This window comes from Mauremys mutica, chromosome 10, assembly GCF_020497125.1.
Source record: "Mauremys mutica isolate MM-2020 ecotype Southern chromosome 10, ASM2049712v1, whole genome shotgun sequence".
In the NCBI taxonomy this organism is placed as follows: domain Eukaryota; kingdom Metazoa; phylum Chordata; order Testudines; family Geoemydidae; genus Mauremys; species Mauremys mutica.
Window position 1 is genome coordinate 61,402,620 of NC_059081.1, and position 26,113 is coordinate 61,428,732.

General features: G+C 45.1%; 1 protein-coding gene across 6 annotated transcripts in view; it reads right to left on the reverse strand.

Annotated features, from left to right (window-relative positions):
• DYTN (dystrotelin) overlaps window positions 1–26,113 on the reverse strand; it is a 64,064-nt gene that overhangs the window by 22,276 nt on the left and 15,675 nt on the right. For 5 of the 6 annotated variants that reach the window (XM_045032577.1, XM_045032578.1, XM_045032576.1 and 2 more), the window contains 6 exons: window positions 22,857–22,928; window positions 22,341–22,504; window positions 19,763–19,874; window positions 17,480–17,628; window positions 14,637–14,805; window positions 11,125–11,195 (listed from right to left, as the gene is read on the reverse strand). In XM_045032577.1, the coding sequence (XP_044888512.1) occupies window positions 11,125–11,195; window positions 14,637–14,805; window positions 17,480–17,628; window positions 19,763–19,874; window positions 22,341–22,504; window positions 22,857–22,928 (737 nt within the window). The remainder of the gene's footprint in view (window positions 1–11,124; window positions 11,196–14,636; window positions 14,806–17,479; window positions 17,629–19,762; window positions 19,875–22,340; window positions 22,505–22,856; window positions 22,929–26,113) is intronic. The other variant, XM_045032579.1, reaches the window with a different exon arrangement.

A 26,113-nucleotide genomic window follows, 5' to 3' on the forward strand; every position in this document is an offset into this window, starting at 1 on the left:
TAAACAGCTGTAAAGGTTATTGTAACTGTTAAGTAACAGATGTTTGCTAGGGTCATTCATGATTTCCTTTCAGCAGTAAGAAATATGCCACTGTAATCATTCCTCCTGGGTCTATGCAGCTGCCTGTAAACAGCAAACTGAGTGTGGGTGTTTGGGAAAAAGTCTTCAATTTCCAAATCTAGTCCATTTCTGTTAGAGGTAATCCATGCAGTCTGCGGGTCACAAATTCATTTCTCCGAAGTATGAGTGGGGTGTTAGTTTTTTTCCCAGAACTGTGCCAGGTACAGGGTGGAGAAAAGCTGCAGATTTTAGCATATTTGCATGTGGCAGTAACAGAGTAAGCCAAAGATGCTGTGTCAGCTCATAAAATTAATTCCTTCATGGATTCTGGCCGAATCCTGGCTGCTGATAGCTGCATGCTTTTCCTGAAGCAGGAACTCCACATAGATAGTCACATTGCGGGGAAGGGCTTATTTTCCAGACCCCCCTGTTTAGCTGACTAGTCCACCCAACTTTCAGATATGCTGTTTGGTCACTATATGTTTGAATACTTCAGCTGCACACACTGCATGTTTCCCTCCAGCAGCTTGGAATAACATGTCCCTCTGCCAATAGGGCATCACAAGAACACTTATGTTGTCTGCCAAAATATGCAAGACCTGAAATGACAGAAAAAGCCTTTTGCAGCAACGGCATTATACACACCTCTCCTCCTCCTCCCCTGCATGACAATTAGTTATGAAATTTTTATGAAACAGAAAAAAGATAATTTTAAACTTACCATTGTCTCCACACTTCTGTAACAGTGACTAACAGGCTGTGTTCAGAGACAGCATGAGGACTGAAGCAGCCCCTTCACAATATGTGTTCACTTTAGAAAGGTTACATTTTATGTTCTTGAGATTCCACCATAATTAATGCTGTGCTACTGATCTACTTTAGACCAGGGGCGGCTCCAGGCCCCAGCACGCCAAGCGTGTGCTTGGGGTGGCATGCCTGCGGAGGGTCCGCTGGTCCCGTGGTTCCACCTAAGCCGCGGGACCAGCGGACCCTCCGCAGGCACGCCTGCGGGAGGTCCACCGGACCGCGGGACTGGCGACTGGCAGAGCACCCTCCGTGGAATGCCGCCGTGCTTGGGGCTGTGAAATGTCTAGAGCCGCCCCTGCTTTAGACAATCCTTTTTTCTTGTCCTATTTCAGGACCCTCAACCTCTACTGCCTGCTGTTCTTCAGGAACTCAATTCCTGGCCCAAGGTACCTTCATGGACTGTTCCACAAGGAAGAGTTTCCATGACAAAGTTATGGTCGAAGATCTTAACAGGGCAGACCAGCGGGTCCGGTACCAGAAGAAGAGGGATGAAAGACTGGAACAACAGAATATTGACAGGCAAGAGGAAAGGCTGGGGAACGCCACCCAGGTAGAGAACAGGGTTTCAGCGATGGGGCTGGCACTTGGAAAGCAGTTCCTGGAACAGGAATGGCAGCTTAGGGAGGGAGACAGAGCTCAATAGAGAACTGTTTCAGAGACTCCTGTCCATAATGACTGCCAGAGTACCATCTCCTGCTGCCTCCCCCACACCATGGCAGGATCACCCTGCAACATACCTTAATCTTGTAGTAGCTTGGACAACCCCATATCGGGGTGGTCAATGCATTCAGGACTCAGAAGCAGTGGGGTAGGTTAACTAAACTCCATGCAGCCTTTCTTTTTCAACTCTTCTCTAGTGTAAACCTCCACCTCCCTATCCCTCTGCCAAATGAAGGGAAAATGTGTAAAGAAGGGAAAGGAGAACATGGAGCTAGAGGACATGTGGCGGCATGGGGATTGTGTCAGGTATTAAATATTTCCTGCTCTTTTTTTGTGCGTTTGTGTATGGTTTTGTTAAGGCAGCTGGTCTGCCCAACAGTGTGTGAGTGTTTTGCTATTTTAAGACATGTTTACAAATAAAGCATATTATGTTTTCAAGAAAGTTTATTGCATCACTTCGTGCAATCATGATTTGGGCTAATAAAGCTAAAAACATGTTCAGGAGCAATTAAACATTAGTAAGCAAATAGTATTCCTCAATTTAGCTAGATATGGCAATTCACATTTCAATAAATTCCATCTGTGCCCCCAATTCATTATTCTTCATGTCATTCAATCAATCCTCCCAACTGTTGTGTATTTGGTTGTCATGGGTTTTGTTACTATGGCAACTGAGTTAGACTATTAAGGGATAGCTCAGCCGGTTTCAACCGGCTGAGTGAGCTCTCTGTTTCTATAAATAAAATGGAGGTTTTGGTTAGCTGTCTGCTCTCTGGCCTCAAGTGATTGCTTCCTACACCGGCTGCCCCTAGGACATAACACTGGCGACGAGGGTGGGATCCTGGTGCTGCTCCAGTAACAGAAGGAAGTAGAAGTCAAGGTAAAGACCAAACAAAGAAAAAAAGCTGCTTGTTTGCACTGACTGTGAAAGTGAAACTAAAAATCATGGCTACTCTGACCAGGACCCTGGAGCCTTTTGATGAGAATACAGAGCAGTGGCATGTGTATACTGAGCGTTTTGAGCTTTTTGGTATTGCAAATGACATTACAGAAGCGAAGAAGGTGCCAATATTCTTAACTGTTGTAGGGGCTAAAACCTACTCTCTGCTACGCAGCTTACTACACCCTGTTAAGCCTGAGACTAAATCTTACAGTGACATTGTGGAAATCCTGGGGTCTCATTTCTCCCCAAAACCACTGGTAATTGTTGAAAGATATAGGTTCCACAAAAGAGACCAAAAGGAAGATGAAACAGTTGTACAATTTGTAGCCATTTTAAAAAAGCTAGCAGAACACTGTGAATTTAAAGAGATGTTAAATGATGCCCTGCGTGACAGGTTAGTGTGTGGCCTCTGCAGTGAAGCTATACGGAAGCGCCTACTGACAGAGGCTCAGCTTACATTACAGAAGGCTGTTGATATTGCTGTCTCCATGGAACTGGCTACAAGGGAGACACAATACATCGGTGCATCCCCTAGGGTGCAAAAAGTGTCACAAGAACTGACCCACAAAACGGTGCAGAGTCAAGAATGTTACCGCTGTGGTAAGCTGGGTCACCAGGCATCAGAATGCTGGTGTAAGGACCTGGTGTGTCGACACTGTGGCAAAAAGGGACACATTGAGTATGCCTGTAAACAAAAGAAAAAGAGCCCTGTGGTCTGGCCGACAAAAAGAGGAACCTTGCATACCCTAGAGCAGACCCAGGATGATCAAGGTGACACCTCCTCACAAGAGGAAGTGCCACTGCATGTTTTGTCTTTGGCAGCGGGCTCACATGAATACTGGGTAACCCCCTTATTGGAGGGCAAACCTATACGCATGGAACTAGACACCGGTGCAGCTGTCTTGCTGGTTTCTGAGACTGTGTATAAGGAAAAGCTACAGCATCTTCCGCTTAAGGCAACAAAAACTGTTCTGAAGACGTATACAGGTGAAGCTGTGCCCATGTTGGGCACTATTGATGTTAAGGTGGAGCTCAATGGACAGGCGGCTAAATTGCCACTGTTTGTGGTGAGAGGTGACTACCCAGCCTTAATGGGTAGGTCTTGGCTTGGGAAGATTCAGCTGAACTGGGCAGAAGTGCACCGGATGACTAAAGAAGAAACCAGTCTAACCCCTATACTAAGGAAACATGCTGCTGTTTTTGGAGATGATTTGGGAAGTATGAAGGGAATCACTGTGACATTGAACATTAAACCTGGCAGTCTACCAAAATATCTGAAAGCCCGAACTGTGCCATATGCCATCAGGCCAAAAGTTGAAGCAGACCTGGAGCGCCTGGTCACCAATGGAGTCCTAATACCAGTTACCCATAGCTCATGGGCCACTCCTATCGTTCCAATAGTGAAGAAAGATGGCTCTCTCCGGATTTGCGGTGATTTTAAAGTCACTGTCAACCCAGTGTTGTGTGCAGAGCAATACCCGCTTCCCCGCATCGATGACCTCTTCGCAGGCCTGGCTGGGGGACAAAAGTTCAGTAAGATTGATCTGAGTCAAGCATATTTACAGATGCACGTTGATGAAAAGTCCCAAGAGCTGTTGACTATTGTGACTCATAAGGGGCTTTATCGATACTGTCGCCTACCCTTCGGAATCACATCGGCTCCCGCCCTGTTCCAGAGGGCTATGGACCAGATCTTGTGTGGCTTGTCAGGAGTTCAGTGCTATCTGGATGATATCCTGGTCACTGGAAGAAATTAAGAGGATCACTTAAAGAATTTAGAGGCTACCCTACAAAGACTGGAGGAGTATGGCCTACGAGTTCGCAAAGACAAGTGTGAATTCTTCAAGCCCTCTGTTGAATATTTGGGACACATCATCGATTCTGCAGGTCTTCATAAGGCCCCTGCAAAAGTTAAAGCTATTGTGGAGGCTCCCCCACCTCGAAATGTAAGCCAGCTACGCTCATTTCTAGGACTACTGAACTATTATGGAAAGTTCATCTCACAGTTAGCCACACTGCTAAAACCACTTCATGAGCTCCTTGGGCAGAACAAGGCCTGGAAGTGGACTGAAGCCTGTGATGTTGCATTTAACAAAGCTAAGGATGCATTGTTAAATTCTGAAGTTCTAACACACTTTGATCCATCCTTACCCCTGCAATTGGCCTGCGATGCTTCCCCTTATGGAGTGGGAGCGGTCGTGTCACACATTATGCCTTCGGGAGAAGAAAGACCTATTGCTTTTGCTTCAAGCACTCTAAGCAAAGCAGAAACTAACTACGCCCAAATCGAACGTGAGGCATTAGGAATTGTTTTTGGAATTAGGAAGTTTCATCAGTAACTGTTTGGGCAAAAGTTTACTCTTCTTACAGACCATCGACCTCTGACATCAATTTTTGGACCCTACACAGGCATTCCCCCATTAGCTGCTAGTCGTATGCAACGTTGGGCATTGATACTTTCTGCACACACATATGAAATCAAATATCGGAAATCCACTCTGCACGGCAATGCAGATGGCCTCTCAAGGTTGCCTTTACCGGTCAAACATCAAGATAGTGCCCAAAAGGAAATCTTCTACTTTGAACAGGTAGAGAATACACCCATCACTGCTACTCAGATAAAGAAGGCAACCCGCGTTGACCCAGTATTATCCCAAGTTATGGACCTGGTGATGCATGGAAAATCTCGACAAACCTCTCCGGTCTCACCTGACCTTGTTCCCTACATGTCCAGGCGGACGGAGTTATCGGTCCAATCTGGTTGTTTGTTGTGGGGGAGGCGTGTCATTATTCCACCACCCCTGAGATCACAGATGTTAGAACAGCTACATTCCGGTCACTGTGGAATAGTGCGCATGAAGGAAATTGCACGAAGCTATTTTTGGTGGCCTAGATTGGACAGTGCTATTGAAGAGAAGGCAAAAGCTTGTATGTCATGTCAGAGTGTAAGAAATGCACCCCAGTGGGCACCCCTACACCCATGGGACTGGCCTGAAAACCCGTGGCAACGTATTCACGTTGACTTTGCTGGCCCCCTTGAAGGAAGCATGTTCTTGGTGGCAGTAGATGCCCATTCTAAATGGTCAGAAGTCTCTATAATGCAGTCCACTACTGCAGAGAGTACTATCCAAAAACTACGAGGACTCTTTAGTCGTTTTGGTCTGCCAGAACAACTTGTGAGCGACAACGGACTGCAGTTCGTCTCTCAGGAGTTTCAAAATTTTATGAAGGCAAATGGGATACACCACATCACGTCAGCACCATATCATCTGTCCACCAACGGATTAGCTGAAAGATTTGTGCAGACAATGAAAAACGCTTTGAAATCAGCAAAGGGACAACACTCCATTCAAAAGCGTCTGGATACCTTCTTACTTTCCTATAGAAATACACCTCATGCTACGACCCAGGCTTCCCCAGCCTTTCTAATGATGGGACGACAGCTGCGCACTTGCTTTGATCTGCTGAAACCTTCTGAACCCAGACAAACTGTGCAACATCAGCAGCAATATCAAGTAATCAGACGGGCACCCAGAGCAAAAGACCGAACCTTTAGCCCAGGGCAGCCAGTTTTGGCTCGGAATTATACTTCCAGAGCTAAATGGGTCCCGGCCACAGTCATCACTCAAACAGGACCTGTTTCCTATACAGTCCGGACTGCAGAGAATCTTACCTGGCGGCGACATGTAGATCAGCTGTTGCCAGGTCATGCCAGTCTTCAGGACCCATCTGCAGTTGAGGGGTCTGACTTCACCCCTCCTGGTGAGACACCGAATCATGAGTCACCTGTTCCTGACTGTTCTCCTCCATTACTGCCGGCAGCTGAGATACCCCTTTGCCCAGCACGAGTTGATACCACCTCCTCACCTATTCGTGCTGCGGACCCTGAGCCCCTAGTACTTTCGGGTGCAACAACACCAGAAGTTCGCCGTAATCCACCTAGAGACAGAAGGCCTCCTCATCGGCTGGATCTTTAGTTAGGGCGAACCCACGGTTATGGGGCAAAATAATCCCCAGGGTTTAGCCGGGAATGGAGGCAGTCTACCCTCCTTCTCTAGTTTAGTGTGTGTTTTATTTAGGGGATGTTCTTATTAGGGGGGGAGGAATATGTTGTGTATTTGGTTGTCATGGGTTTTGTTACTATGGCAACTGAGTTAGACTATTAAGGGATAGCTCAGCCGGTTTCAACCAGCTGAGTGAGCTCTCTGTTTCTGTAAATAAAATGGAGGTTTTGGTTAGCTGTCTGCTCTCTGGCCTCAAGTGATTGCTTCCTACACCGGCTGCCCCTAGGACATAACACCAACCACTGCTCTCTGCTCCCCTCAAAAATAATAAGCCACTTTCCCCCCACAAGCACATTCCTACAGGTACTAGCAGGGCCGGCTCCGGGCACCAGCTTAGCAAGCAGGTGCTTGGAGCGGCCACTCCAGAGAGGGGCGGCACGTCCAGGTATTCGGCGGCAATTCGGCAGAGGGTCCCTCGCTCCCGCTCGGAGCGAAGGATCTCCTGCTGAATTCTGCAAATCACGGGTTTTTGGGTTTTTTTGGCTGCTTGGGGCAGCAAAACCCCTGGAGCCGTCCCTGGGTACTATTCCCCCTCTTCCATTGGGCCATGCAAGTCCGTAATGTGAGAGCACAAAGCATCCCTCACTTCTCATGCCCAGATGCGTGCAACCAGCTGTAGGACTGTACTTTCCAGTTGAGGGTACCAATCCAGCATCCCCTCACTATCATAGGTCCATTCTCGGGGAAATGGCTCACCTCTGGCTTCACAAAAGTTATGAAGAGCACAGCAAGCCACAGTAATGCGGACAGTATTGATGACACTGGCATCCAAATGGGTCTGTAGACACTTCCAATATGATTTTAATCTGCCAAAAAGTAGATTCAACAACCATTCTACACCTGCTGAGAGTGTAATTTAACCTTCTTTTGCCAGGGCCTCTGAATTCATGGTATGGTTTCATAAGCCATGGCAAAAGGGGATATGGGGATTCCCCTGGAATAACAGTAACACTGTTTATGTCAATGTCATCTGTGGGAATAATGTTCCAGCCTGTCCATGAATGTAGACTCCTGAGTGGGGAAAAACTGGCACCATGCTCTTTTCCAGTACAGTCCATGATGATTTTGTTCATAAATCTGCCTCTGTGGTCCATTAGTGTCTGCATAACAGTAGAGTAGTATCCTTTGTGGTTTACGTACTTGTGCTCCTTGAGAAGGGCAAACTATGGGCACATGAATCTCCTCCATGACCCCAGCACTGGTAGGAAACCCCATTTTCTTGAAGTCAGCAGTTACTTCCAGAATATCTTTAATGCCTGCCACCTTGGGGCAAACCACATGCCTGACTGCCTCAATTAGCTCTGCCACCATGTTACCAACTGTTGACTTTCCAACCCCAAACTGGTTGGCAATGGACCTGTAGCAGTCTGGGGTATCCAGCTTCCAGACGGTTATAGCAACCCGCTTCTGGGACGGCAAGGGTTACCTCAGTTGTCTCTTTACGGTGGAGGGTGGGGGCAAACTACTTAAAAAGCTCCAGAACTGTGGCTTTCTTCATGCGACCGGTCTAGACCCACTGCTGGTCATCCTAGGTCCGCATGACGATATGGTTCCACCTGTCTGTGATTGTGGCCCTGCGCCAGAAGCGATGGTCTACATAGGGGACATCAGTAGCTTTGCCAATTATACTGAGGAGCCTCTGCCAATGCGAGTCTGCAATGCCAGGATACTCCTCCTACCAAGCCATCAGAGAATCTGTCAGGTACCTTTGGTGGGACAGAAAATGCCACTGAAATGTCCACCAGTGCCTTGTGGACACTCTGCCAGTTTCTTGATGCAAGAGTGAAAGCACAAGCAAGAGAAGTTCATCAAACGGTGCCTTTTCCATGTCACTGGCTCCGGTAGCTGAGAGTGCACAGACCAAAATGACTGCTTGGCAAGCTGCATTGGTGGGCTATTCAAACTTCCTGTAATGTGCAGGGTAGGCAGTAAAGTTTTCCCACAATGAACCACAGGCCATAGAATGTCAACCAATAATTTCAGCCTCAAGCCCATAACTTCTGCTTGATCTAAAGCATATATTTTCCAATGACATCCAATCTTGATTTAAATACTTCAAGTGATGGAGAATCTACCATGTCCCTAAATAAATATATTCCAGGGGTTTCTTATCCTCCCTTTTTTTAAATTGCACATTATTTCTGTTCTAGCTGGACCTAGCAGAGAAGGAGAGCCAGACACAGAGGAGCTTATTGAAGCAGAGTTAGCTGCTGTGGAAAGTGTTATTGTTCTGGTTGCAAACCTGAAACTAACACCAAAGTAAGGCTTTGCACATTGTGGGGGGAGTGCTCAAACATTTAAAGGGACAGGACATCACAACTTCTAGATTGAATATTAACATTTATAGACAGGGTGAGATTCAAAAGGGTGATGTGTTGACCTAATTCCCTTCCCAGTAATGTAAATGATAAAACTCCCATTGACTTCAGTGGGAGCAGTTAGACCATCCATGAGCACTTTTAAAAATCCCATCCAAAATGTCTAATTTTTATACAGCAGAGTTCATTTTCTAACCAGTATTTTAGCAAACCCAAGACTGGCTAATGATCACTTGCACTGGGTTTTCATATGGCCATGAGTCCTCCATAATATTGATGCCACACCAGGAGTAGGACCTATCATAGAAATCCAATTGACAATCAAACTCTTAATTTTTCTAAAGAAATTTCTGTTGGTTGATACTGTGAAGCTTTTCTTACCATGACTATATTCAAACTGTTCTGCTGAACAACATGGGTGCAGATTCAAATCTGCATTCTAGGGGTTATTTCCAACTTGTGTTCTGGAAAAGGCAGAAGGTGCCCACAGACAACCTGCCAACCTGAAGCATATTCTCACCAGTAACTGCACACCACACCATAGTAACTCTAGCTCAGGAACCAATCCATGCAACAAACCTCGATGCCAACTCTGCCCACATATCTACACCAGCGACACCATCACAGACCTAACCAGATCAGCCACACCATCACTGGTTCATTCACCTGCACATCCACCAATGTTATATACACCATCATATGCCAGCAATGCCCCTCTGCTATGTACATCGGCCAAACTGGACAGTCTCTAAGGAAAAGGATAAATGGACACAAATCAGATATTAGGAATGGCAATATACAAAAACCTGTAGGAGAACACTTCAACCTCCCTGGCCACACAATAGCAGATCTTAAGGTGGCCATCCTGCAGCAAAAAAACTTCAGGACCAGACTTCAAAGAGAAACTGCTGAGCTTCAGTTCATCTGCAAATTTGACACCATCAGCTCAGGATTAAACAAAGACTGTGAATGGCTTGCCAATTACAGAACCAGTTTCTCCTCCCTTGGTTTTCACACCTCTACTGCTAGAACAGGGCCTCATCCTCCCTGATTGAACTAACCTCGTTATCTCTAGCTTGCTTCTTGCTTGCATATATATACCTGCCCCTGGAAATTTCCACTACTTGCATCTGACGAAGTGAGTATTCACCCACGAAAGCTCATGCTGCAAAACGTCTGTTAGTCTATAAGGTGCCACAGGATTCTTTGCTGCTTTTACAGATCCAGACTAACACGGCTACCCCTCTGATACTTAAATAATATAGTAATCTAAAGAAGGACTTGGAAAATTGCTATTTGTATTTTTTTTTGTTCTTTTGCAGGGACGATAGGAGCTGGACTATCTTGCTCTTGTTCATAAGGTGCCAATACAAACAGCTTAATGACTGTAACAATATTTAAAGGGAAATTAATAAGTGACAACACATATTAATGAGGTTCTCCGGCATGGCTCTTTAGAACATGAAAAGAGAATAAAAGGCCATAATTAACATATTCTGCACTTAATGGTATATATTATGTATATCAGCGGTCGGCAACCTCTGGCATGTGGCTCACCAGGGTAAGCACCCTGACGGGCCGGGCCAGTTTGTTTACTTTCCGCGTCGGCAGGTTTGGTGGACCGCGGCTCCCACTGGCCGCAGTTCGCCGTCCCAGGTCAATGGGGGGGGCAGGAAGCCGCGGCCAGCACATCCCTCGCCTGCACCACTTCCCGCCGCCCCCATTGGCCTGGGACGGTGAACCACGGCCAGTGAGAGCTGCGGTCCGCCGAACCTGCCGATGCGGCCAGTAAACAAACTGGCCCGGCTCGCCAGGGTGCTTACCCTGGCGAGCCATGTGCCAGAGTTTGCCGACCCTTGATGTGTATATATTACTGACCCAGGTGTAAGGTCAAACTCTTCCCTGGTGTAAACTGGCACAGTTTCTTTGACTTAAATGGAACCATGCTAATTGACACCAGCAGAAAATTTGGATCATTAAATTGATGCCCACACAGCAGAATTAAAATTTCTTAGCACTTGCAAGCTGTCTCATTGAACAATGCACATGAGACCTGTATCCCAGCATTTGATAGCTAGAAAAAATCTGATGGACACACACACTGTGCACAAGGATAAAACCCTTTCTCTTGCTTTGGTCCGGCTTAGGGTGAGAAATGAAGGGTTGGGACTGGAAGGAAAGAAGTAGTAATGTTTATTCAAGTTGTCTGGTTTTAATATTAAAACACTTATCTCCATTAGGCTTTAGCTTTGGTGTTAACACACCTACCCACCTCTTTTCACTGTGAAGGGCTTTGATGGATTCACGAACTTTTAACAATTCTGCCTTAACAGAGGCTATTGCCTATGGAAGAAAGAGAGAAGATCCTGTTTTGAATTTTACCAGTGTGCTACTTGTAATCATATTTGCTGTGTAAACCTTGCTATAAGCAGTAATATCACATTTAGGATATGTCTACATTGCAGTTTTTGCCTTGAGCTAATTGACTGCCATTAACAGTCTGGATACTTCTCTATGGGTCATAATTTTCCACTGTGCCTGGAAGCAGATCTTCAGGAACTCCTAAGCATCTTAATTTAGAGCATGTCTGGTACAGTTCTGGTACACCCTTCTGACAAAACAGGACTCTAAGACTTCCAATGTGTCTTTTAAAGCAACACTGAAAAACCTGCATGATGTCAGTGAGGAACACGAAAGGAGGATAAAGCTCCTCAGAAAGAATTCTCAGCCCATGGAGAAACTAAACAAGTCAACAGCCAGCATGACAAGACCCCAGGTTACCTCACCAGATGGAAAATGAATACAGTGCAGGAACCCAAAGGTGGCAGTCCTGTCTACCTCTCTTCTGAAATGAGTGCATGCCTGGCAATGAGGTGAAGTGCTCTTGACTTGAACAGCTGCAGCTGCTACTGCTGATACATGCTGGCTGACACTGTCTCTCCTTGGAAGTATTGCTCCTGAAGAGAGGTCTTTAGAGGCAGAGCATGGACGTGACGGCAAAATGGATGAGCTGATATATGGGGACTGATTCTCAGTTACTCCATTCTGAAGCTGGGGAAGGGACAGAGGGGTTGGGAGGCAAAATTGGCCTTAAGACACCTTTTGTGCTCCTCATAGTTTAGGGCTATGCAGGGGCTGCCTAACCTGAGGCTACTCTAACTTACACTCTGCTTCCCATGGCCCCTCGAAAATAAAGAAATACTGTTGTGCAGTGATTCACCTATACCCTCCACCCACTCCCTGCATGCCCCTAACATGGCTGCTGTGCAGGGGCAGGGAGCAAGGGGGTTGGTTTAAAGCCTTCATGTCAATTCTACATCGGCTGGAGAGAATCACTACTCCGGGCATATCTTCAAGGGGACCATTTCTGCTGCCTTTATGCTGTCACAATGGCACAGAATGGCCCGAGCCTAATTGAGAATCAGGCCTATGATGTCTTTCCTTGAACTATTCAGAAGGGAGGGGTGATGGTATTTTGACCACAATCTCAGCTGGAGCCTCTAATGTGCTACTGTAATGCAAATAAAAAATAACAGAACAAATAACCCGGCAGTGCAAATAACCGTGTGTGCTATCACATTCAGGCAGTGAGGTCTGGATTCACAAAGGGACATAGGAGTTGTGGTGCTCAGTGTTACAATGCCTTACTTTTAGGCGCATAACAAATCACAGGAACAACACTGTGATCCACAAATCGTGAGTTGGGGGCTAGGCTCCCTACACAATGACAGGAGCTAGACTGTGATTCACAAAGCCAGCAACTAACTGGGGAGCTGCCTAATCTAGCCAATGGGAGATACTGACAAGGAGGGTATGTGCTAGCACCTATCTCTGCTAGTGATTCTCAGCTGTGAACCCTTTTCTGGAGTTAGGGGCCCAAAGTTGTTTTTGCTAATTGCTGGGGAAGCAAGGTACTCAGCTGGGATGTCAGAGACCCCTAGTTCAAGAGCCCCCTCCACCTGATGAAGAGAAGGGACTTGACTGGGAATCTGCTACCTCCCAGGTGAGCACCCTAATCATTGGGCAATAGGATATTCTGACATGGGGCTCCCTCAGTCTCAGCTGTTCCACTGTGTATAAATAAAAAGTAATTGGAGCAGGGGGACTGGACTCCCACATTGCAGGTGATGGCCCCAATCCCGCAGCTAAAAGTTATGTAGGGCCTTTATAAGCTGGAAAGAAGAACTGCCTTGGGACATCCCTGTTGTAAAGGTGCAGGGGGCTAGAGCCCAGCTTGGTGGAGCTTGGGACACCTGAAGTTCCCACATCACCACTACGCTAAAAGTTATGAGAGAGCAGATCCTCCTCCTTCTCACCCCCAGCCATTTTGTGTGAGCTTGGCTGTGGGACCCAATCTGGAAGGTGTGCTCTGTGTACACTGACTGGATACGACTCTGCAGGTGAGTTAAGCAGAGAAATGTCTATATTCCCTTGGTTCTTGAATTGTTCTGGGGTGAAGTAGAAGATAAGTGTTCAGATCCCTAGTGTGGAACAGCAGTACACGTGCCCAGGGGCAGACACTTAGGTACCTAAGGAAATTTTACTCTTGAAAATTTTAGTGCTAAATAAGTATAGGTGCCTACAGGATCAGTGGGGGTCTTGTGAATTTCAGTGGTGACTAGAAGCTGGGACTTAGGCACCTAAATCTGGGCTTTAGGCATGTAAGTCTCTTAGCGAATGTGGGCCTAGTCACTATGATTGGGTGTATACATCCCAGACTTGTTAACCAGGAGTCAATGGAGCCTGAGCCCAATTCAGCCTCTGGGTGTCAGGCATAACTGATGATCATATCCAGCTGAAAGTTGCTGGGCCTTCATAAAGGAAGGACTAAGGAGTATGGAGCAATAGGAAGGCAGACAGAAGACCCGAGAGAGAGAGAACGCGAGCCAGAAAGTTTATCTGAACTAAAGGCAAAGAGAAGTTAGGGCCCAAGGGGCATTTGGACTGCTGTTTGAGGGGATACAGCTGCAAAGGCTACAGAGAGCAAGTGGGTCTGGGTGAGACCCTGAGGCAGAGCTCATAAGAAGTAGAGAGAGGCTGGAGGAGCTGAATAGTGCCTGGAGAGTAGATCGCTGCAGAAGCCCTAACATAATGGTTGTAGTTAGCAGGAAGAGGTCCAGGGCTGAAGCAGCAAGGAGTCTCACAGAGCAGATTATTGCTGCTTGTTACATGATACCTGCTCTGGCACCTAGTGGGGTGGGAGGACCTGGGTTTCCTTACCAGCCACTGGAAAGGTGGCATGAAGCCTCCTGAGAGGGGAATAAGGATGACTGGAAGCCCTTAAAGAAGGAGCATGAAGACCTTTTGTAAGGACACTGGGACTGTTATTTGTTAGACTCTCTGTTGCCTCAAAAGGGGGGAGCTAAAATGTAATGAGGCCAGAGGGCTGAGTTGCAAGGCAAGACAAATCATTTGTAGGGCCGGAGAAACTGACAGCATTAAGCAAGAAATAGCTGCTATCCCAAGCTTTGTCATCAGGGGACCTGCCGATGGTGAGTCAACTCTTCTGCAGTCACCAATACTGAAATGTGGCCAAGTTCTTTAAGGGACGACTGTACAAAGTTTCCAGGTTCTTGATTTGTTTCCCTCTACTTTCTTCTGCCCACTTCCCTCCCTCCCTCCAACATGAGAAATTAACAGGGTTGAAGTTAACCAAGGGAACATCTTAGGATCAGTATTTAATAGGCAGTCTGAATCCTGATCGAGAATTTGTCCGAGTCTCTCTGCACCGCTTCAATATTCACCCTGATTTGTTCAGTGTGACTATATCTTGTTTTTGCTCACCTGAGCTGATGTCTTGTCTTGTGCTGGTGTCCTGTTGTCATTCTCAACCTGCTGCACTGCAGACCCCTTTTCAGCCAAGTGCTTGGATAACTCTGGGGCCAGTCTGTATGCTGGGGAGGATAGGTAATGATGGGCAGGCTGTGTGGAGGTGCTGAGCTCTGTAGCGGGCCTGTACACCAAGAAAGAAAGCAAAAATAGCGTGAGGATGAAATGAGAAGCTCAATAGGAGAACTCTTAGGTTCTTTCCCTGGAATCTAGAGTCATCATAAATAAAACTTCTGTTTTCAACAGAGTAATAACTGTCATGCCTGAGTAAGAATTATGAGTTAGTTATGACCTCTGTTAGCTAGCACTATATTTGGCTGGAAAAATGGATAACACATAGTGCATTTTGTTTATTGAATGGAGACCCTAAAGTCCCTAGCATAGAATTCCAGTTCCCCTTCATTTAGCAACAGTACAGCTGCTCTCTCTTTTCAACTTCCCCGGTTTCTTAGCCACTGGCAGTAGAGAGCCAACTAAACTAGGCAATTCAACTAAGGAAAGTTTTAGAAAGCCAGAAATCCTGCAGCCCAATTATGTGCTAGGGTGAGGTACCAATGATCCTTTTAATGACACCTGGAATAGCAACTCAAAATTCTGCTCTCACTGATGGCTCATCCTGCCCAAATGTGATGTAAGCAAACACCCATCAAGTTATCAAATGACCTTGTGGACTCGGAGAAAGATTACGGTAAAGTTCATGTGAAGAAGGGAGCTAAATGAAAGTAAGGAAATATCAGTCATGAAAGAATTAATGGGCAAGTTGTCTTCAATCACATTCCATGCTAAGGCACAAACACTTGAGCCACATCTCAGTGACCAAATAGCCTGTTGACACTGTTTATATTCCATCAAACTATTCATACTGTAGCTATGGTTCTTGATTAGTCTGAATATATTTAAAATTGGTTTCTAATAGCAATAATGCTACCCAGTGTTGTTGCACTGTAAAGTTTAGTAAATATATTTTCCATTTCTTTCCCGTTGGGAAGGATGAAATTCACCCCTGTTTGAAAGGGTGAATGCCATCACTCAATCTTACTTAAGCCCTGTTTGGCAGATATTTAAGTCTACATACTGAACAGACCAATTAGGCAAGACAAACTCTCAGAACTTGTGCCAAGGACCAGCACATGGTTAAGAGACCTCTTCAGTCTCATTCATGTCCTCCATAGGCAAAGTGCAAGAATGGGTCAAATGGAGGACCAGCATAATAAGATGCCAAAACAATTCAGACATAAAGTATTGCTGGGGAGAGGGATAGCTCAGTGGTTTGCGCATTGGCCTGCTAAACCAACGGTTGTGAGTTCAATCCTTGAGGGGGCCACTTAGGGATCGGGGGCAAAAATCAGTACTTGGTCCTGCTACTGAAGGCAGGGGGCTGGGCTTGATGACCTTTCAAGGTCCCTTCCAGTTCTAGGAGATAGGTATATCTCCTATTATTATTAACTCCAAGGAGCCTTTCTCACACCTGGATGATGTAAAGGGCCATGGATCATTCAGGAATGGAGGTAATAGACTTAAGTCAGTTACCTGAGTCTAAAGGGCACAGAGCAGTCCCACTGACATCAGTGGGGTTATCCACAGTGGGAAGCACTGTATGGTAGTAAGTATTGCAGAGCTGGGCCCAAGATTAGGTGTGAGAAAATATGGCACAAAGAGCTGATGTTAAGAAGAGAAAACAAAATAAATGTGCTTGTTTGTGAATAGTGCTCATAATTCTAATTTCATCTTTGTTGTTTTATTTAGATAGTTACTAGTATGCCCCTCAGCACCATAATATTCCAACACCTGTAGAAGGTTGGTGTAAGAAGTCACATGCCTTCAAATTCATTGTCCACCTACTCTGCTGCCAAGCAGAGTTGATGAACTACAACACCCATGACACCCCCTAAAGGAGAGTATGTGTTATAGAATAACTGACTCTTCCAAAACTGCTTGCTTATTTGTATTATGGTAATACCTAGTGAATCCACCTGAGATCAGGGCCCTATTGTTAGGTCTGTACAAATGCCTAGAAAAATATGGTGCCTGTCCTAAAGCATTTACATTCTAAATACACAAAGGAAGCATTGTTGTCTCCACCTTCAGATGGGGAAACTGAGATTCAGAGAAATTAAGTGACTTGTCCAAGGTGTCACATCAGTAGCAGACCTGGGAACTAAACCCAGAGCTTCTGAATCCCAACCCAAGGCCATAACCACAAGACCAGCCTTCCTTTCTACTTGTCAGCAAGGCCGAGTTCTGCAGTTACTGTACAGGACCAAAGCCTGACAGAATGTTTTAAAATTTCTTTTATGGAAGTGTTAGATTTGACAAAATGCTTTGTTGATAATTCTCTGTGTGTGGGCCATTGCGACCACCTTCACATTCTCTAGGGTGAGAGGAGCAGGAATCTGCAAAACTTTCTGCCATAATATGAAGTCACGGCATGGAAAAGGTTCTTTCACTGACCCCATAGACTGTAATGGCTACTTTGTGGGCACAGTGTCAATATATCAGTCATCTGAAATAAGTATCTGCATGATATTTTTTTAAAAAGCAGGGAAAGAAACTGCTTTTACTGCAAAGCTTCAACCCTTCCATTTTGTAATCTTAACTTGTGTTTTATGGACTGACCACAGTTCATCTGTCAAATCAAAGTCATTTACTGTGTGGGCACAGTCAAGTAGCTAATGTTCAAAACTGCTTCTTTTTTAGCACTGTTAGATGCAGGTGGTGAATGTGCTACAGATTGGAAGTATCTGGTCTCTTCAAATTCACCACTCAGGTGGTATAAACACACTGGGACTGACACTCACGCTGCTTGCTCATGTTCTGGGAAGTCCCCTCCCTCCATCATTTCCAGTGTCTGCCTTCTCCGAGCCTCCTTTCTTCTGCAGCGCTCTTGAAGCAGGTTGTTTCTGATGGTGCGAAAAAAGATCTTTGCATTCTCCTTTGCTGACATCTGCTGGAACAACATGCAACAGAGAAAGGAGTGGATTTAAAACAAGCACTGCTCTGAAGCACAAGCAGTCAACCCAATCCCAGATAAAGCTGAGTGATGCTATCTTCTACCCTCCACCCACAAGAAAGCAAATATAACTCCAGACTTGTGGATGCTGGCTAACTTTAGTTGCTCTTCCCTAGTTTGTCTGGAACTTAATAGAATCCTCATCTTTAATATGATTTTGTTTTGTAGATAGGGATGAACCTACTGTCCCTCCTGAGGTTGTTTTAAAGAATGTGCTTGAAAGACAACAAAGGGGCCAGTTACTTCCTGCTGTGCAAAGTGGGTGTAAAATTCTGCCTTTCCTAGCTGGGAGCACGTGATGCTCATTATGCACCTAGTGCATCTACAGGAGGAATTTGTGAAAGAGCAAACAGGAAAAAATAATGCAACCACTTTACAGTCTACTCATTTCTTACACTGATGATAAAACTACCACAAGGTGTCACTGCGGTAAAGAAAAAACAGCATCGACACTATAAACATTGGTGAGTGGGGTGTAAAGAAAGACAATGTAAAGCAGAAGTTCTCAACCTTTTTCTTTCTGAGCCCCTCCCCGCCCCCTGCAACATGCTATAAAAACTCCCTGGCCCACCTGTGCCACAACAACTGGTTTTCTGCATAGAAAAGCCTGGGCCTGCATTAGGGGATAGCAAGCAGGGCAATTGCTTGGGGCCTCACGCCACAGGGGCCCCTGTGAAGCTAAATTGCTCAGGCTTTGCCTTCAGCCCCAGGTGTCAGGGCTCAGAGACCGAGGCTTCAGCTTTCTGGTCTGAGCCTCAGTGAGTCTAACACTGGCCCTGCTTGGCGGACCACCTGAAACCTGCTCTTGGCCCCCCAGGGGGCCCTGGACCCCAGTTTGAGAACCACTGATGTAAAGGATGGGCATCTCATGTTCAGTTCCCACTTTCAAGTGAGGTACAAAGTACTTTCTGAATCTGCTGTTGGGCACAGTAAAGCCTGTGCTCAGTTTGGCTTAGAGAGTAAGTGTGTGTGTCAACTGCTTTCAAACGCAGTTCATTTTCTAATGTCAACACACCTTAAACCCCTCACTCTGCAAGCTGATCCTTGTGGGTGGAGTCCTATGGCTTGTGGGACCCCGTTGATTTCAGAGGGGTTTGGTACAGGGGTTTCCCTTGGGATCAGCCTGCAACAAGCAGATGAAAACTCTGGGATTCCCCTTGCAGAGTTTCTTCCTCACTGCTCTCTCACACTGACTGGCTTGTTTGTCTCATTCACGTGTTATGTCTCCATTTTTTTTCTTAGTCTATAAGCTCTGTGGGACAGACTCTCATTTACTGTATGTTTGCACAGTGCCTAGCACCCAATTGTGACTTCTAGGTGCTACTGCAACAATCTATTCCATTTAATACAGTCTTCTTCTGGATGTGGTGGCTTATAGGACTGGAGTCCTCCTGTAACTGAGGGTTGATCTCCTTAGTGTCTGTACCCCCACACTAAGTGAAGCCATGATAAAAAGGGAATTCTCTTTTCAAACACACTGCCCCTAGGGCCTCTTGGCAAAGCTTGATAAACCAACTAGAAGAAGCTTTACTGAGGAGTTCACATAGCTTTACACTGAATTAGCTCCTGAATGGACACAGGGTGGGGTGGAAGGGAAGGGCAATGATGCATGTCTCCTCCAGCCATGTGCCAAGCTCCCTTCCCTCCTACCAGCTCCCCAGCCAGTCTGCACACACACAACTCTGGTGCTATGGAGGGCCCCTTCCACAGGTCCAAAAATGGGATAGCAGATGCCTGGGGGTGGTGACCTGACATACCACACACAAAGGAGGGGGCAGGGTTTATTCCTCAGTGTCCCATGTGACTAGAATGTGTCTTTATCTCAAAGCAGAGTGAAAATTCTAAACTTAAACCCCCACTTTCTTCTTTCACTCACCTAACATTGCTCAGCAACTAGATATATTTTATGGGGGTGATTTCACACACACACACACACACACTCACTCACTCTCTCTCTCTCTCTCTCTCTCTCTCTCTTTCTCCTTTCTCTCCCTAATCATCATAGCCAAGAGCCTACCCATCCACACCCATAGGCCAAGCAAGCAGATGAGTCAGTAAAATGGGATGGTACCTTCACACAGTACTCCATCACAGGGTGTGACCTCTTGTGTGGTTTGCTCTGACGCTCAGTGAAGAAGCAGACTTGGCAAAGATCAAAATTCAGGCACTTCAGACAGCGATACCTGTCAGGAAAAACAGAAAGGATAAAATTAACCTCCAAGGACTGGCAACTTCATACAAGTGAATTGGGATCTTGGAAATCAGCACCCATGAATGTCTGATGAGGTGGGCAGGCAACAGTTTTCCTGGTCCAAGAAAATTTGAGATATTGAAAATGTTTCTGTCCCAAATCAGGATGAATAGTCAAAATCTTGAATTTTCACAAACTGAAAATCTAAAAAAGATTTTGGTTTGGGTCAAGTGAAACATTTCATTTTGATAATTTTGAAACTTTTTCTTACCTTTTTTATTTGACCTTTTAGACTAAATTTACTGAAACTTTGAAACAAAATTGTTTTGATTCAAAACTGAAACTTTCTGATTTGAAAATGTCAGTTTTCTTTTCCAAAAATGATTTGAAGTTGGACACTTTGAAACCAACCTTGGTCATCAAATTTTGGCATTTTTCAGTGGAAAAATCAGTCAATCAAAAAACCCAGCTTTTCTGATGATACTATCAATGTAGTAATGGTTTCCCACAGCTAGGGGAGAGCCAAGGAGTTCATCATCAAAATGAGTAATTGATCAGCTGACAATGTTCTAATACTTAGAACAGCTTTATTTTTATAGCTAAAAACTGATGCACTGAATTTCATATAGTGGAGCAATAGTTGCCAATGATGCCATTTTTGGTACTGTTGCTGTATCCTTGTATTTCACATGCTTCAGTTTATCTCTATATATGGTTCATTGTGGGCTATAATATCCCAGCATGATGAATGCTGGGTCATCAAAGCAAAGTGGGACCTATGACTTTGAAAAAACTTACAAGTCAATAATGCAAGTTAACATTGCCACAAAAGTGTAATAATAAAACGCCCTGTCCTGGGTTCATCACTGTCATCTCGCCTAGTCCTGCCTTCTCTCAGACATCCTCCCTTCACCCTTCCCATAGCACCTGTCCAAGAGGTGGGGAAAGACAAGCTGCAGTTAACTCCTGTCTTGCTGGAGACCAGGCAATAGAGCAGGGTGAAGCTTTTCAGCTGAACCTTTTTTCAATTAAAAATGCAGATTTGAGTCAACAAACTTTTTGAGATTAGGGTCCAATTGTTTCATTAAAAAATCAGAATTTTTATTTCAAGATTTTTGAAATGTTATGATTTTTCAATTCAAAAAGCCTTTGTTTTGAATTTCACGGCAATTTTATTTTTTAAAAGGTGACCTTCCCACCCCACCCCCCGCCAAAAAAAACAAAACAAAACAAAACCAACCTAAAGGAAACCCAAACTGTAAAACTTTTTTTTTTGGTTTGCTGAAAATTGTTTTTGAATGGAGTCAACTCAAAACAATTTCCCCCACCAATGATTTAGTTCAGCCACTGAACTGAAAAAGCAGTTATTCACACAGTTTAACCAGGCAGTGCCCTGAGCCCTGTTCCACTATTATTAAACCAGGTATGAGATACCAAACTCAAAACTAGAGGCCTCGATTACAGCTAGACTAGGATGGAGAACTGACTGCTCCCTGTGTAGCACTCGCTGGACTTTGAATACTTGTACAGCTCTTGAGAACCTTGTTCCCTCACAGAGCTTGTTGGGTCTTTGTAGAGGAGCTTTGTAAGACAGATCTAGGCAAACACTGCCAGAGAATATTCAAAACCAGATCATAATCTAGTTTCATGAAAACATTTACATTATAATTAAGCTTTTGATATTTGCTTTTCATTTGCTTTTTATTTTGGGTCCTAGCTACCAGGTAGCATTCTTTTAATACTCTGAGGTATTTTTTTAGTTGCATGGATGTAAAGCAGCAGAGGTTCTCAAACTTCATGGCACTGCAACCCCTTTCTGACAAGAAAAATTACTACACGACCCCAGGAGGAGGGACCAAAATCTGAGTCCCCCCACCCAGAGCTGAATCCCTCAGGCTTTGGCTTAGACCCCGAGCCCCAGCAAGTCTAAGCAAGCCCTGGCGACCCTATTAAACCTAACCAACCGGAGAAGGCAAAACAAGCTTTAATAACAAAAAGACACCATGGCTACAATGTATGCAGTGTAGTTGTAGCCGGGTCAGTCCCAGGATATTACAGAGACAACGTGGGTGAGGCTGTATGTAGTGTTCTGAGGATTACAGATGGTGAGACCTCTGGGGATGATTTGTTTTTTCTTGCATTTGCTCAGAAAGTAGATGTTGCTGTTAATTTTTACTACAAGGCAGCATTGCATAATGGCCAGAGTAGTGGCCCAGGGCTCAGGAAACCTGAGTTCTGTACACAGCTCTGTCACTGGTCTGCTGTGTGATCTCAGGCACATCACTTTCCTTCTCTGTGCCTCTATTTCCCCATCTGTCTTGTCTATGTATATGGTAAGTTCTTTGAGGCTGCAACTATATCTCACTACGTCCATCTAAAATGCCTAGCACAATGGGGTCCTGATCTTGGCTGATCTCTACACGCTACACATAATACTTTATAGTAAAGTATGTTGTACCTTAGTCCAGTGATGGGGAAATTCTTACAGATGCTACATCTAACGTGATGCATAACCATTTCAGTGGCTGATAATCTGTAACAGGTAGGAAGCCACAGGAGCAGGCCAGGTTCAGATTGTAGCCAAGATAGGAATTTCTCTTCACCGATTGCTGAGTTCAGAACCTGGAAAAGAATATCCATCTCTGGTTCAATCACTTATTTAAACAGAACTATTGTCTCTGTCACACCTCATAATATAAGCCCTGATCCTCGATCAGGATATGCTAGCACAGACTCCTCCTCACGTGTAGAATACCACTGGCTTCAAAAGGTCTCCACATGAGTGCAGGGTCCATGTTAGTACCCTACTGGGTATTCTTCTTTATTGGTGTCAGATGTTTACAATGTGGAATTGGGAAGCAAGCTTGTCCTTTAAAATGAGGTAATTTTAATTGCTGTAATGTGAGACACTGGCAATTTCAATCAATCAGCAACATTCATGGTCACTTCCCAAGGTCATCTGAATTCTACTCACCCCATGGAAGCAGCTTCGAATAGCAATTTCCACACAAGACAGATCACAGCTTTCCCCCACAATGGCTGGGATCTACATCAGGAAGACAGACAGCTGTTCAGAACACCAATGATAAGACAGCTGCCACCACCAGACTATACTGATGTAGTGACAGAGCACAGATGGTGAAGTGTCAAAGGAAAAGCCATTTACTTCTTATGGTGGAGAAAAGACTGTTTAAATTTAGACACATGACACCAGTGTAATTCCAAACCTGAGTGTGTGTCAGAATGATGCCTCTGGCCCAGTAATTAGATATGAATCAACAGATTGTGCTGTCGGGCTAAAGCACTGAACCCAGTAGTAGGACAGACTTTTTTCCCCCCAGCATAGACTTATTCCATGTTTTCCTAAACACAGTGAAGTGAGAAAACTCCCACCTTAACCTCCACACCTCATAGTGTCTCCTGGCTGAGAGTCTTGTGAAGGCCATTCTTAGAGCCATGCCAATGAGTAATGCATGTCTGCTGCTGCTGTTTATTATTTGTATTATCATAGCCCCATAGGAGCCCCAGTCATGGAGCAAGACCCCATTATGCGAGGCCCTGGACAAACAGAACCAAAAGAAGGTCCCTGAACATAAGAATGGCCACACTGGGTCAGGACACCATTTCTGTCCATCCTGGCTAATAGCTATTGATGGACCTATCCTCCATGACCTTATCTAGTTCATGTTTGAACCCTGTTATAGTCTTGGCCTTCACAGTACCCTCTGGCAAGGAGTTCCACAGGTTGACTGTGCATTGTGTGAAAAAATACTTCCTTTTGTTTCTTTTAAACCTGCTGCCCATTAATTTCATTGGGTGACCCCTAGTTCTTGTGTTATGAGAAGGAGTAAATAACACTTCCTTATTTACTTTCTCCACACCAGTCATGATTTTATAGACCTCTATCATATCCCCCCTTAGTCATCTCTTTTCCAAGCTGAAAAGTCCCAGTCTTATTAATCTCTCCTCTCATGGCAGCTGTTCCATACCCCTCATCATTTTTGTTGCCCTTTTCTGAACATTTTTCAATTCCAACATAACTTTTTTGAGACGGGGCAACCACATCTACATGCAGTATTCAAGATGTGGGTGTACCATGGATTTATATAGAGGCAATATGATATTTTCTGTCTTATTATCTATGCCTTTCTTACTGATTCCCAACAATGTTTGCTTTTTTGACTGCTGCTGCACATTGAGTGGATGTTTTCAAAGACCTATCCACAATGACTCCAAGATCTCTTTCTTGAGTCATAACAGCCGATTTAGACCCCATCATTTCATATGTATAGTTGGGATTATGTTTTCCAATATGCATTTATCAACATTGAATTTCATCTGCCATTTTGTTACCCAGTAATCCAATTTTGAGAGACTCTTTTGTAGCTCTTCGCAGTTGGCCTGGGACTCAACTATCTTGAGCAATTTTGTATCGTTTGCAAATTTTGCCACCTCATTGTTTACCTCTTTTTCCAGATCATTTATGAATATACTGAATTGGACTGGTCCCAGTACAGACCTGTGTGGGACACCACTATTTACCTCTCTCCATTTTGAAACCTGACCATTTGTTTGTTTCCTATCTTTTAACCAGTTACTGATCCATGAGAGGCCCTTCCCTCTTATCCCATGACAGCTTACTTTGCTTAAGAGCCTTTAGTGAGGGACCTTGTCAAAGGCTTTCTGAAAATCTAAGTATACTATATCCCCAACAAATCTCTTCCCCAAATTATATTCATCTATGTGTCTGACAATTTTGTTCTTTACTATAGTTTCAACCAATTTGCCCGGTACTGAAGTCAGGCTTACTGGCCTGTAATTGCCAAGATCACCTCTGGAGCCATTTTTAAAAATGTGTGTCACATTAGCTATCCTCCAGTTGTTTGGTACAGAAGCTGATTTAAATGATAGGCTACAGACTACAATTAGTAGTTCTGCAATTTCACATTTGAGTTCCTTCAGAACTCTTGGGTGAATACCATCTGGTCCTGGTGACATTACTTTTTAGTTTATCAATTTGTCCCAAAACCTCCTTCTCCCAAGGAGCTTACAATCTAAGGCCTGGTCTACACTAAGATTTTAGGTCGAATTTAGCAGCGTTACCTCGATTTAACCCTGGACCCATCCACACGACGAAGCCCTTTTTTTTTTCAACTTAAAGGGCTCTTTAAATTGATTTCTTTACTCCACCTCCAACAAGGGGATTAGCACTGAAATCGGCCTTGCCGGGTCGAATTTGGGGTAGGGTGGATGCAATTCAACAGTATTGGCCTCCGGGAGCTATCCCAGAGTGCTCCATTGTGACCGCTCTGGACAGCGCTCTCAACTCAGATGCACTGGCCAGGTAGACAGGAAAAGGCCCACGAACTTCTGAATTTAATTTCCTGTTTGGCCAGTGTGGCGAGCTGATCAGCATAGGTGACCATGCAGAGCTCATCAGCATGATGTGTACATTGCCGGGGCATATTGCCCGGCCCGTACTTTGTGAGAAGTCTATGTCCATGTCTATGTCCTCATTGCTCTCGTCACCGCGCTGCCATCGCCTCATCTCCTGGTTTTGCTTTTGCAGCTTCTGGTTCTGCACATACTCCAGGATAATGCATGTGGTGCTTACAGTGCTCATAATTGCCGCGGTGATCTGAGCGGGCTCCGTGATCCCAGTGCTATGGCGTCTGGGCTGAAAAAAGGCACGAAACAATTGTCTGCCGTTGCTCTGATGGAGGGAGGGGTGACTGACGACATGGCTTACAGGGAATTAAAATCAGCAAAAGGGATGGTTTTGCATCAAGGAGAAACACAAACAACTGTCACACAGAATGGCCCCCTCAAGGATTGAACTCAAAACCCTGGATTTAGCAGGCCGTTGATTTCACAAAACAAATCAGGTCAATTTCTTGTTTTGATCCACTCCATCTATCTTTTACATCTTAGGCTGGCAGCAGACGGTGCAGTACGACTGCTAGCCATCGTCATCTCCTGGGTGCTCAGCAGAAGATGCTGCATTACGATTGCTAGCCATCATCATCTCCTGGCTGCTCACCAGAAGACGGTGAAGTATGATTGCTAGCCATCATCATCTCCTGGGTGCTCGGCAGAAGATGGGAATGACCTGGCTGAGTCACTCCCATGTCTGCCCAGGAGCCCCTGACCAACCACACTGAGGTCAGCTAAAAGAGCACCCAGGAGTACGACGACGATGGCTACCAATTGTAATGCACCGTCTGCTGCCAA